We start from the raw sequence: 13,945 nt of genomic DNA, 5'->3' as shown, positions 1-13,945 counted from the left end.
TAAGTCATTTTTTTGCAGTGAACCCACAATAAAAATAAGAAAACTTTCAAAAACGTTTTGTCCCCATTTTTTTAATTCATAGATAACAACAAATGAGATTTTAATGATATTTTGACCATTTAAGTATAAAATGTCCCCGGTTTTCGTTTTAAAAATCTGGTCACCTTATACTACTCCCGACACGGCACAGTGCTTCTCGCCCAGTGTGTGACCCCCTTAAACAGATCATGTGTGAACAGAACCTTTCTGGTAAATCAGTGCTGCCAATTTACTAGTAAGAGAGGTTGTAAGATTACCAGTAATTTACTGGTAATCATATATGTGTGTACGGAGAATAAGGAAAACGTTTAGAATGGACGACTTCATAAAGCGCTCGCTGACAGCTTCGGGACAATCACGTTTTAATGCAGATGACGTTTATATCCTTCTGGCCTTCCATATTGCACGAACGCGCTGCTCCAATTTTCCCACATTTCTTCATCAAAGTTGTTGAAAACAGCTTACCATATATTTGCCGAATTGCCCACGTCGTTAGCACACCATCTGTGAAGTGTAACAAAACTGTTGTTGAAGACGTAGTTTGCGAGTGTCAGCGTTGGCCACAGAAGTAAAAACAACAAAAAGACCACGCATAAACACTGAGCTCGCCGCGTGGCAATTTAGAGGAAACTTCCGCTTTCTCGTTGAGTTAAAACACGGAACGTATGTGAACAGCATATTTTTGTATTTACTGGTAAAATTATTTAATTTACCAAAACATGTGAAAATACAGAGATCACTGTCTCTAATAAATTTTTATTGATAAAAAACACATGAATGGCAGATTATTTATATTGTATTATTGTTGGAAGTGTGTATTGTATTTTAAACCTTAAATAAAATTAAATATTTATATTTAAACTCCTGCATAAACCCACAGGTTTAACAACAATTCAGGTTATCTTTTAACTCCACGAGTCACATTAAAAATAATGACAAATGTAAATGTATAACTACAAGTTGTCATTTAAACATTAATCTGCTTAGTTTTAAAATGTACAACATAGCATTCAAAATATTCATTTCTATTCATAGCCTACATGAGAGCCTCAGAAAATCCGATTTGAATTGATTTGAACTTCAATAGAAAAACAATTTCATAAAAACACCACAGGTCTGTGAGAACTGTGAGGTTATTGCAGTATAATGAATTTTGGTAATAGTTAATAATATCGTTATTTTTCCCAGCAGGATATGGAATGAGACGATCCTGCCTATATTGTCATGGTCTGATATAAACCTCATGTAATGCAACAGATGATCCAACAAAAATAAACACTGAGGTCAGATGTAAGCTTTCCAGTCAGCATGCTTGTTGTACAGCTGTATATTTTCAAATGAATTTCACTTTTATTATACACGGTTTTAATAAATGTAATTGTGACACCTCACACCAGGCTTTTGACTTTTTTTAAAAGATTTATTCCACTTTGTAGAATACTGGGATATTCACTCCAACACTACAGAGATATAAATATGGACAAATATCACCCGCCCCAAGCAAAATAACAGATATTTTTAAATAAAAATGATGAAAGATGTTATGATGATTCCAGCTGAGTTTCTTCTTCAGCATGTTTCTTCTGATGACTTTGTAAACTTCCTAAATAAGCGAATCTCTCTCTACAGATGGAGCAGTGGTAAGGTTTCTCTCCAGTGTGAACTCTCTGATGGGTCTTCAGGATATCTGATCGAGCAAACGTCTTCTCACACTGAGAGCATTTGTAAGCTCGTTCTCCAGTATGAATCGTCTGGTGCTTTAGAAAGTTTACCTGCTGAGTGAATTTCTTCCCACAAACATTACAGCAATAAGGTTTTTCTCCGGTGTGAACTCTTTGATGAATTTGAAAAGTTCTTAGATGAGTAAATCTCTTTCCACATTGACAGCAGAGGTGAGGTTTATCTCCAGTGTGAATTACCTCATGAGATTTCAGGTGAACTTTCTGGGTGAAACGCATATCACAGTGTGAACATTGAAAGGGTTTCTCATCAGTGTGTGTTTTTTGGTGTTTCTTTAAAGAGCATGGATCCTTAAATGTTTTTACACATTTACTGCACTGATACGGTCTCTCATCGCTGTGTAAAAACATATGATACGTCAGATAAGATTTGCGGTTGAATCTTTTCCCACAGTGAGGACACTCGAGCAGTTTTTCTCCTGTGTGAATTCTCTTATGAATATCAAGATTTGCTTTGGTTTTATAATATTTGTCACATTCACTGCAGTGAAAAAGTTTTTCACTTCTGTGTGTCTCCATGTGAATTTTCAGCAGAGATGAGATGAAAAAACTTTTCCCACACTGTTTACAGTTAAACTGCTTCTTGTGCTCTTTTGAATGAAGATTCCTCTCTTGCAAGGAAGGAAATCTGATCTTACATCTCCTACAGGTGAAGAATTTCTCTTCTGTGTGTTTTCTCTCATGTCTCGCTAAATGTCCCTGTGAGCTCAATGTCTTTCCACAGGTGACGCAGGAAAAAGTTTGTGCTGTCGGTCGCTGTTTTGTTTCTCCATCAGAACATGAATCACTGTTATCATCTGCAAGAAACACGACAGCATTAAAAATCTCTTTTGACTTTTGATCCAACAAACTTTAAACAAAATGGGGTACAAGAACTGAATTCCTGTATTATTCATTCACACAGAAGTGAATGCAGGATTTCATCATCTGATATACACACAGAAGTCAATTCACCTGCAGGATATTGTTTATAAAAATACAACATTGAGGAAACATACCTGAAGGATTAAAATCATCATCATTATGATTGTCATCTTCATCATCATCAGTGTGATCTTCCTCTGCTGTGGTTTCTCTTCTCATCTCTATCAGGTTCCTGCAGTCGATGAGTTTAACTGAACACATCTTCAGTTTGGTCTGCAGGATCTGCTGCTGTTCCCCAGCGTTACAGACAGAATCCAGAGACTCTGTGGAGGTTTGATCCTCCTGTAAGCTCTGTTTACTGTCAGACACTGTAGCATCCTGAATGTCTGTGGACTTTGACTCAGTATAACAGAGTAAAGTCAGACTGAGATCGGAGTCTTGTGTGTGTCTGGATTTCTCTTCAGAGAGTTTAGAGTCCAGCAGTGGCTGTGGTGTGGTATCAGTCACATACACTGAAGATTCACGACCAACCGCATCCACATCCTGACAACACAACACACAGAAAGATTTTAAATGATACAATGTTGTCAAACAGACAGAGTGATTCAGGTAAAGGATGTTTAAACTGTACAAACCTCTTTCGTCAGTCCTACATTTCCTCTTGATCTCAGTTTTGCCTCCAGTAACGCCACCTCTTTCTTCAGCTGAGAGATTTCTGTGATGAAATCATCAATATCCAGCATGGACAGATCAGTTCCTACTGATTTACAGCACATCACATCCATCTCATCTCTTAACATCAACATCTGAACACAAATGCATCACAAACACAAAAACATGACTCTGTGATGCTAATAAATGAGAACAAACTTTAACTTTCTTACGAGCAGTAATATTATCAGATAATATAACAGACGGTATATGATCACCTTTTTTTTAAACACATTTACATTCACTTTTTTTCAGATTTCTGCTCGCATCTTCTAAAAATGTGAATGAGTAAAAACTATGTAAGCTTCGCTTAAACTCAATAAATCACTAAAGAGAAAGAAGCAGCATTCTGATGTAAACGAGCAGCGACTTCGTTCCTGCTTTCTTAAGTAGGTTTATTGGTGGATTAAATAGCTGCAGAGCGCCCCCTATTGTAGTGGAGAGTCGAGACGCAGCAGTATTCAAATAGAATCTATTTAATATAATGTTAATAATATGGTAATCTAAAATTGACAATATTAATATATTAATGTTCAGAGTTGAACTGGCCATTACGGCAGAATCTGGGTTTCCAAAAGATCTGTGTTTTTTCCCACTGGAGTTAAGGTAGGTTGCCACTGTAGGTTTTAGTTAAAAAAAAAAAATAATAATAGTATAACTGTTCGACTACAGCCTTATAGTTTCTTTACTTTTTTGGCATACTCATTAAAGCTAAATGTCAATTTGATCGATATTTCACGGTATTATTGCACTTCTTTGACTCATCTGAGGGGCACTGCGCCCTCTCCGGCAGGGTGGGGCGATGATGTCATATCGAGTGTTCGTCTGCAGCGCACCAATAAAGTTTTACTATTCAAAATGTGTTGATACTTCCTGTTTTCATTTTTCATATGACATTTGAGAAAATTTATCTCGAAAGAAGGGAAAACCTTCAGTAGTGCCACGTCAGGATAACAGCTGTAGATAAACACCTGCCGATTCTTACCAAACAACATAAACACATCACGCGTCATGGAGAGCAAATATAATCTGAAGAGTCCAGGTATGACAGCAGTCTTTATACATCGGCACTAATGTCATCAATTATATAAACCGGCCTTTAAGTGTTATGATGTAACTGTGTTTGCCTTAGTCACATTAACCATATGGCAATAATACATTACATGTCTACACTCTAATTCTTATCACTGTTGACACATCATCGACTTTTCTTAAATGTTATAGTCTGGTAATGTTGTTTTTGTTTGGTACATCATGTCAATTGTTTTATTGTATGTTATGGGCACAGCCAAAGATCATCAGTATTTGGATTACAGTAGCTGAGTGATATGAGGGTTTGCAGTAATCTGTCGTTGTGTCGTCATCTATCTACATAGTTCACATCATTGACAGGAACATGAAACAATTATGTTATCTCTAAATAATAATATATTTATGGCCCGAACCTTTGACAGCACACACATTTCTAGGAAAGAAATGCGTTTCTGCCTTTATTCTCTATGCTAAACTAGCGTTATAATTTTGTATAATTTAACCAATACAACAATCAATATTAGAATGTTTTATATAAAAACATAAAAAAACGACTTGGTTAATTGTCAGAACTCATAGCCACCAGCATAATAAAAGTTTTTGTGATTGCACATTCATACTAACCAATAATATTACACTTTAAAAAGCCCAATACGTTTATGAATAATTAACAGTTCAACAAAGTTGAATTGTTTTTACTTTTTAAAATCATTGTTTACATTTCATTCTACCACATGGCTGTTGAATGCTGAATGGTTGACAAATGTAAGGTTCTAAGGGTGTGTGCATTATTTTTTATTAAACACACACCTATAAAGTAGTTCCAAGTCTGTCGACCGCATTACAGTTCACCACTATGCCAAGTTTAACGTATTATTTTAAAAAAATTTAATGGCCCATTGTCATTTATTCCTTATTTAAGCTCCACTTAAGTAATAATTTTAATAAAGTTTCTTAAATTGCACGACACGCAATATTTTGCACAAGCTTTTTAAACTTCGATATTGGTGTTACTTGTCTTATATGAATTTAGTGTAATTCATACACAACATTAAGGCTCTGTTTTTTGAAAGACACTACAGAGAAGGCTTACAGCACACACAATGTATGAAATTTGTAAAGACAACATACGTATGCAGAGGAGGTTCGACTGGAGTTGGATGGTTCATAGGAATGTGATTTGAAATGATAAAATGTAAAACATCTATGTAATGTAAAAAGTGTTCATTTCTAAAGGCACATTGTGTTTTGTTTGTTTATTTTTTAGCTGTGAAGAGGTTGATGAAAGAGGCTGCAGAACTGCGGGACCCCACAGAACATTATCACGCTCAACCACTGGAGGTGACCTTCACTCATATCTCAAGTGTTATTCATTGCTCATTTTATCAATACTTCCTTATCAGAAAAATGTGAATTTGTTTGAAGTACATGATATAAAACAATTGGTTTCTCATACTTTAGAAAGATGAAATCTGTAATCAAACATATCTGGTTTATTCAAAGCATTGCTTTGTTTGCTGGGCCAGCCCCACAAACTGCATACACATGAGCTTAACCAATGGCATGATTTTACTGTATCTGTTTTGTATAGAACCCATACATTTTAAAATTTTGTATATGTCAAAATTTTTATTAAAGCATTATCTGCATTAAACTTGAACTGGTTCCAGTATTACGTCCGGTATTTCTTTTACTGTTAATCTGTGGTGAGCTTGTCTCTATTTTCTGTCAGTAAGTTTTCAGTCTTGTTTGGGTGTATTGTGTCAGTGATGTTGATGTTTAGTCAAGCAGGTTTGGGATCAGTGTTGTACTCGTGATATCTGTGATCTGTTTTGAACAGGATAACCTGTTTGAATGGCACTTCTCTGTTAGAGGACCTCCAGATTCAGACTTTGATGGTGGAGTCTATCACGGTCGGATTGTGCTTCCCCCCGAATACCCAATGAAACCACCCAGCATCATTCTGCTCACTGTAAGTCATGTTTCAGATTAAATCAACCCTAAACTTTCCCCAAAACTAATTCAGACAAATAGTTTTGTCTCAAGGTGCACACCAGTCATTTTTTATTTTAAATCACATTTATAAAAGCTATATAAAAGAATACTTTATCTAAGGCCTATTCCTGGCTTAATCTAAGCTTTGTTTGTAAAACCGTCTTAAAAGTAATTAAACTAATCCAAGACTAAAGTGTGAATAAAAAGTTTCTGAAGTGGAACGAAGGGTTTTGTAAGATATTTTTTATATTTCCAACATTTAAACTATAAATATTGGCATACAATAACAGTCATCCTGAATCATTGTTTGTCAACCTTCACTTTATTCTGTCTGACTGGATTTGAATTAATGCAAAATGTTTTCTTATCCTCAGCCCAATGGAAGGTTTGAAGTTGGGAAGAAGATCTGTCTTAGCATTTCTGGTCACCATCCAGAGACCTGGCAGCCATCATGGAGCAGTGTGTATCATATAGCACACAAACACATACACACACGCAAACATCTCTGAATACACATAATAGTGAATACTCTGAATAGTGAAAGGCGCAGACTGAAAGTCACCAGCTCTTAAAATAAAACATAAATTTGCGGTTCACTGAGTTGAGTCAGTTAGTGTGATAACTTTTAGGGTTAAGACTAGCCAATATAAAATATGACCCAGTTGGGTTTTTTTATACTATGTATGTACCACATATAAACAATAATAAAAGTGGTAGTTTATAGTAAAATAAAATTTGTCCCAAACTTTATTTAGCCGAATGTCATCCATGTAGCTTCAGCTGAACACAAAGTCATCTTATAATAAATAACATCCTCACTTCTCATAGCTTTGTTATGCCATTGAATGGTGCTCAACGTTTTTAAAGCTCAAAAATCACATCCATTCATCACTAAAGTAATCCAAATGACTCCAGTGGGTTAATAAATGAGAGATTTTTTATTTTCTGGTGAACTATTTCTTTGAATACAGGAGACACAGAGAAGCGTGCATTCTTTAATTACCAATCTGTTTTTATGTTTTTCTTTGTCAGTTCGTACAGCATTAATAGCGATCATTGGATTCATGCCAACTAAAGGTGAAGGAGCGATAGGATCTCTGGATTATACTCCTGAAGAAAGGAAAGCCCTCGCTAAAAAGTAAGGCATGTCTCTCACTTTTCTAACACTTGAGTTTAAAGGGGTCACAATGTGTTTTTCTTAAATTACTTTTACTATTATGTTCGCTGAGATGTACTTATTTTACTACTAAAGTGTTTTGGTTATCAATTAAAATCATTTTTATCCTCTGACTGAAACAGCCTGAAACAATTTCCCTTTTAAGAGCGTTCGGCCTGGCTCAGTCTCCCATCCACTTCTATGATTGACAGCCTACATGCTCCTGCTATTACTGCAGCCTAAAGTCAAGGGCGCAATATTTTTTGTTATAAATTACCTCATGATTTACCCACCCTCAAGCCATCCTTTTTCATACAAACACATGTTCAGATATTTTTTTAAATGTCCTATCTTTCCAATCCTTATAATGGATGAATACAGGGTCTGCGTCCTTCAAGCCCAAAGAATATGCATCCATCCTTTGCAAAAGTAATCCATACGGATTACGTTGTTTTTTTCTTCACCTTTTAAAGGTGCAGTGTGTAAATTTTAGCGGCATCTAGTGATGAGGTTGTCCAAGGCTCACTCCTCGCTTTTGAAAAACATAGAGAAGCTACGGTAGCCGCCACAGGACAAACATGTCAATTTAGCAAAAAAATTTGTCTGCTAAGGGCTTCTGTAGAAACATGGCGGCACAAAATGGTGACTTCCATGGAAGGGGACCCTCGGTGTATGTGTATAAAAACGGCTAATTCTAAGGTAATAAAACCATTACGGTTCATTATGTAAGGTCTTTATACACCACTGATAATATAATTATGTATATTATATTGCATTTCTGTCCAGAGATCCTCCTAAAAGTTACACACTGCACCTTTAAGAGACTGTGCCAAGGGACTAGTTTCGCAAATGTGTCAAAATGCTCTCGTGGGTGAGTGAGGACTAAAACTTTAATATGCTATTTTATAACAGCTCGGAATTTAGGTGTAGAAACAACAGCAGTTCACCCTAGAGAGAGGAAAAGCAAGAGAAGTGGTAGGACGGTCCCAACACGTAACCCTGTGGGTCACCTTAATTCTTTCTTAGATCCTGTGGAGCAGAAGCATTCTGGGTATAAATTACTCTGCTCTATATTCCCTAATTCAATAGAGAAAACCATCTTAGATTTAAAGTGTTACAGAAGCAGTGCTCCCCCCCAGGAGAAGGCAAGACAGATGACTTGACTTTCAGATCGGTTAAAGGGTTTACCCAACTAAACTCCACTGTAAAGTGCTTTGAATTGTTTGGCACAGGAAGATCTGTGTTCACAGTCTCTCAGTTTCATATCTACTGCAAACTGCAGATGTGCTGGGGAAAATGAAACCTATGCATTACTTTAAATTGTATCAAGTTGTGTTTTGCATTGATCTCTTATAAATATTGTCAGCTTAAGGTGAGTGAGAAAAACACATGCGCACTTCCGTTAGTGCGGTATAGATGCGATTTAAGTGTTTGGCATACGGCATCTGTTTTAATACGATTATGCTTGCTGCAATTGTGAGCTTAATCGCATTATTTATATCAAAATATTGTGTTTATATGATGTAAAGTACAATCATAATATTACCAAAATCCCATTATAATCGCATTATGAGGATGCATGTGCTATTACCATGACTGTATTATCATACTACCTCAAGATTTGGAGTTTAGATGCTGTTGTGCTCTATATTAAATCTCAGTACAGTGAAAATGATGTTCCACCCCAGAGAGTAGTAAGTGAATATTAAATCCAGCTGATCCATTCTTGTGGCATGTGTGGGCCTGCTATGTCCTTTATGTGCGATAGGTCACTTTTCACAGCACTGTATCTCTAATCAACACATCTTGATTAAATGTCCACCCCCATCACACATACCAACACATGAAAACACGTGACGTGGTGACAACACATCTGGGTGATTTATTTTTTCAACATTACCGACTTAACAATGACTATGCTTACATGTACACCAATAATGCTATTATGTCCAATAATCAGAGTAAGGACTTAATAACAGTAAGATGTTTACCTGACTGGAGTTAACCTCTTTACTCCTGTTTGCATGCAGTTTTCTGATTATTCACTAATGATTGTGTTTATAATTCACACATAGCCCAAAGATGAACTAGCATATAATGTCCACTGTTTTAATTTACTTACGTTAAATAACAAACACGTTCTTATTGACATATTTTGTTATTCTGTGTCATTATGAAGACAAAAATATTACATGGTCAATGATCAACCTGCCATCTAAACATCAGCTCATCAACATCTTAATATACTCACACAGACCTCCAGACACCGTATCAAAATACACAATAATCCAAATAAGATGATAAGATTTAAAGTGCCTTTATTGTTCTTATAAAAGGTTTCCTGATCATTATTAATTATTAAAGACACACATTGTCCCTTTAATGTTATTTAAAAATGTTATTAAACAAGATGATGAGGATTTTGTGCATAAAAGATTTCCATCATAGCTGTACATTCATCCCAGTAACAGCTTTTGTACCTTTAATTCTGACAGTGTCGATTTTATTGATGTAATCAGGTTTTTTCTTATGTGATGGTTATTATGGGTTTAAGGACTCAGTTTGTATGCATGTGCTTGTGTTAATGTGTACTGTATGTGTTGTGTTTTAGGTCTCAGGATTTCTGCTGTGATGTTTGTGGCAGCTCAATGCGCTCTGCTCTTCAGGCTTTATCTCCTAACAGTGACCCTCGACCCGCTGACGCTCAGGCACAGAGACTGGCGCAGCAGATCAGCTTTAAGGTCAAACTCACACACACTTTCATTCTTGCATATATATACACTCACATTTTTTCTTCAGTTTTGTGAATACTGCATTTTTCAGTGCTGAAAGATGTTCAAGGAAATACTTTATTTGACATTATTTATTGAAGGATTAGTCCAAAATCTGGCGCGTCACAGGAACAGAGGAAGATGAGAAGTTGTGGTTTAAAAGTTGCATATTTTTTATTTTTCTTGTCAAAAATGACAATCGTTTCGCTAGATAAGACCCTTATGCCTAGTTTGGGATCGTTTAGAGTCCTTTGAAACTGTAATTTTAAACTGCATTAAAACTGTTAAGTGTTGGGGTCCATTAAAGTTCATTAAAATGAGAAAAATCCTGGAATGTTTTGCTCAAAAAACATAATTTCTTGTCGACTGAACAAAGAAAGACATCAACATTTTGAATGATATGGTGGTGAGTAAATTATCTGGATTTGTTTTTTAAGAAAATGGACTTTAATATTAATACTCCTTGTAAAGTCGTTTTAGAGATTTGTTTATAAACACATTATTAGAAATGTATTGCTGAAACACGTTACACAGACTGTGAACTAGTATATAGTACGGAATTCTGGAGGTAGACCGTTAAACAGTTTTTCCACATTTTTGTGTTCAGGATTATTTGGGCGGGGCTAAAACGGTGGCTCGATGACGCACTGGAGCATGGCCCCACCCCTAAAACAATCACGAGTATCCATTTAGGTTGTAGCTGTATTTGACATTTAGGCATTTAGCAGATGCTTTTGTCCAAAGCGACTTACAAAGAATAGAAAATAGTAATAGTACCAAATGTGCTTATAACAAGATACAAGTTTTTACAGCGTTCATAGGCCTACTGTTTCCATATGTTAGCTTTTTACTCTTTTATCTATTGCGTTTGTTTTTAAAGTTTATGCCCAACTTATGGTTTTGTTTATTTCGTTTTAGAGTTATGGTCTTGTTTAGTGGACTGTATTTATTTATTTATTAATGAAAATGGAGAAGAAAAAGAAATGCGGTCACACAGGGCCATATGGGTTTGGATTTTGTTTTCCCTTCATAATAAAAACCTTAATTTGACAGCTGCATATTGTGTTCACTTGTGTTATCGTTGATTAATATTTAAATTTGTTTCATGATCTAAAACATTAAAGGCGGGGTGCATGATCTCTAAAAGCCAATGTTGACATTTAAAATCACCTAAACAAACACGCCCCTACCCTAATAGGATCTGGACCTTCTTTTGATAGACCCGCCCCACACATACACAACCCAGGTAGCAATGTCAGTTGATAGACACGCCCCTTACTGCTGATTGGCTATAAGTGTGTCAGCCCAACTCCCTTTTCCAACTTTTTTTTTTTTCAAAATCATACACCCCGCCTTTAAAGTGTGACAAACATAAAAAATCAGGAAGGGGCCAACACTTTTTCACACCACTGTTTACTTTTTATAAGTAAGTCTGTTAAACCACAACATTTTCCGCTTCTCGTGCAATCCTCTTCACATATTAATGCAGCAATATTGCTTCATATTATGGATGCATTAGTATATCAGTCTATAAACTGTATACGGTATCTGCAAATAAAAACAAATTTTCCCAGTTTCGGACAACAAGGAGCAAAATGCAACATTATAGATGTCTTTCTAACTAATCAGATATCTGTATCTGCAAAGAAATTGTGTCTTTTATATATTCCCCTTAAAAGTGCAGTATTTAGTCCAATTGCCGTACAGTTGTGTGACACGTCTTGCGTATGTTTGTGTATAATTAGGCTGAATCCAGCTCAAGCAGTGGAAGTACAGCAGCAGGTTCCAGCAAAACTGACCTGCACGACACAAGCAGTTCGACCAAGGACGACAGAGAGCCGGAGGACTCATCATCAGCTGAGCAGGTACCTAAACAAACACAATAAGGTCTCTGGTCGAGAACGACACCATGACAGACATGTAGATTGATAGATTCCACATTTCGTACATCAGGGGTCTTTTAGAAATCATATCTTTTTGGGTTTAAGACTTTATGGATCTTCTATATGCACAGCTTTTAACAATCCTAAGCATAAAAATCGCATAATCTGACTCCTAAGTTGCTCCCTGTTAAACATTACTCTCTCTTTTTTTTCACGTTTAGTCTGAATCGGCCTCTGTGGCACCTCAAACCCCAAGTGAAGGTCCATCTTCTTCAACAGCACCGAGTCCACGGCAGCGACGCACGCAGAACCAACCCCAGCCCTTGAGATATCCCACCTTTACAGCATCACCCGTAGTCCAGCATCCTCCACAGGACACCAGTCACACGGGCTCAGCCGTCCTGATCGTCCTCCTCACGCTCGCTTTAGCTGCGCTCATCTTCCGCCGAATCTACCTGGCCCACGAGTATAAGTTTGATTACGAGCTGTGAACTGTAAACCTGCTCCAATGCTTTCCAGATCTTACGTCCTCCTCTCAGCCGGGACATCTGACTGTCTGTCCCGCATTCATCTCCGCTTAACTCCCCTCTGCATCTTTTAAAAAAGGGGACATGCTTGCCACAGACATGTTTAGGTCAACCCAAAAAAATGCTATTATGCTTTGCTTTAAGAAAATGAAGCATGATTGAAGGACCATTCAGAATTTTTGCTTTGTGAAATTATTTTCATGACAGTTAAGTATGATATTGAGCATTTATGATAGCATTTGTTGTATTTCCTTTAATTTATAAGGATTTTAATTATTAAACTTAAAATAAACATCAAGACACATTACAGTAATGACATTTTTTTATTCTTATTTGTCATGAAAATAATGTGACATTGCAAGAAATGTTTTAATTGTGTATATTTTGTGAAGTATATTAGTATATGAGACTACTATTTCCACTTTCTAATATTGCTTTTTAGAAAGCATAGTTATAGTAACAGAGCAACTAACTGAAACCTGAAGACGTAGGTGGTGCTCAGTGTTTCAGAATGAAACATTTACAGACATTACAATCATGTAGACGTATGGTTGTAAGATTTTGTTTTTAAACGGTCAATAATGCACAATACTGAAGCGCAATTTTCTCATCACTTGGTTATTCAGTTTGACACCAAAATGTTTTTATATTTTACACACAAATCTTGAAACTCTGGAGGTTTAAGCCCAGCGACCTAACTGAACTGTTAATGTTGTAAACTTAACACCTGTTACCCATATTTAAACATAGGCCACTATGAAACTATAAGGCAATACTTTTCATAATGTGTAAGTGGACATATAATGTAATAAATTGATGTATACATAACTCTTTTCTCTTCTGACTCGCTTATTAAATTACAACTGGATGAAAAATATCTTTCTTTTAACAGGTATTATTTCAGAATAGTGAAACCTTGTAACTTATATAAGCACTTCCTATATTATATATATGTAGATATAGATAGATATATATATAGTACTGTGCAAAAGTCTTAGGCCACCATGCTACCATTAGATTTGTTGTTTTTGCAATATTATAGTGATCATATATAATTATTTCTCAGTCTCTATATTAGAATACAACCAGAAAATACAGGAAATGTGTATGTAGTATTAAAAACACAATATGTATAAGCTGAACTGTCAAGTATTTAGGGTAAACTTGAGCAATAGCAGAAAACTCAGGATCTCTTAAACCTAAATACAATTAAATCCTAATATCTTAT

At 36.0% G+C, this 13,945-nt stretch overlaps 2 protein-coding genes across 2 annotated transcripts; one reads left to right on the top strand and one right to left on the bottom strand.

Annotated features, from left to right (window-relative positions):
• Positions 1 to 867: 867 nt before the first annotated feature.
• LOC135750136 (uncharacterized) lies at positions 868 to 3,734 on the bottom strand. The gene is made up of 4 exons (XM_065268906.2): positions 3,572 to 3,734; positions 3,278 to 3,448; positions 2,777 to 3,185; positions 868 to 2,575 (listed from the first exon to the last, which is right to left on the bottom strand). The coding sequence occupies exons 2-4, from the start codon at positions 3,446 to 3,448 to the stop codon at positions 1,581 to 1,583; spliced, it is 1,575 nt and encodes a 524-aa protein (XP_065124978.1). The 5' UTR covers positions 3,572 to 3,734; the 3' UTR covers positions 868 to 1,580.
• Positions 3,735 to 4,200: 466 nt separating this feature from the next.
• ube2j1 (ubiquitin-conjugating enzyme E2, J1) lies at positions 4,201 to 13,545 on the top strand. Its single transcript, XM_065268838.1, has 8 exons — positions 4,201 to 4,395; positions 5,653 to 5,726; positions 6,226 to 6,357; positions 6,755 to 6,839; positions 7,413 to 7,518; positions 10,148 to 10,277; positions 12,053 to 12,172; positions 12,412 to 13,545. The coding sequence occupies exons 1-8, from the start codon at positions 4,365 to 4,367 to the stop codon at positions 12,679 to 12,681; spliced, it is 948 nt and encodes a 315-aa protein (XP_065124910.1). The 5' UTR covers positions 4,201 to 4,364; the 3' UTR covers positions 12,682 to 13,545.
• Positions 13,546 to 13,945: the final 400 nt, after the last annotated feature.

This window comes from Paramisgurnus dabryanus, chromosome 12 (genome assembly GCF_030506205.2).
Source record: "Paramisgurnus dabryanus chromosome 12, PD_genome_1.1, whole genome shotgun sequence".
Classification (NCBI taxonomy): Eukaryota; Metazoa; Chordata; class Actinopteri; order Cypriniformes; family Cobitidae; genus Paramisgurnus; species Paramisgurnus dabryanus.
This window is presented reverse-complemented; position numbering and strand designations above follow the sequence as displayed.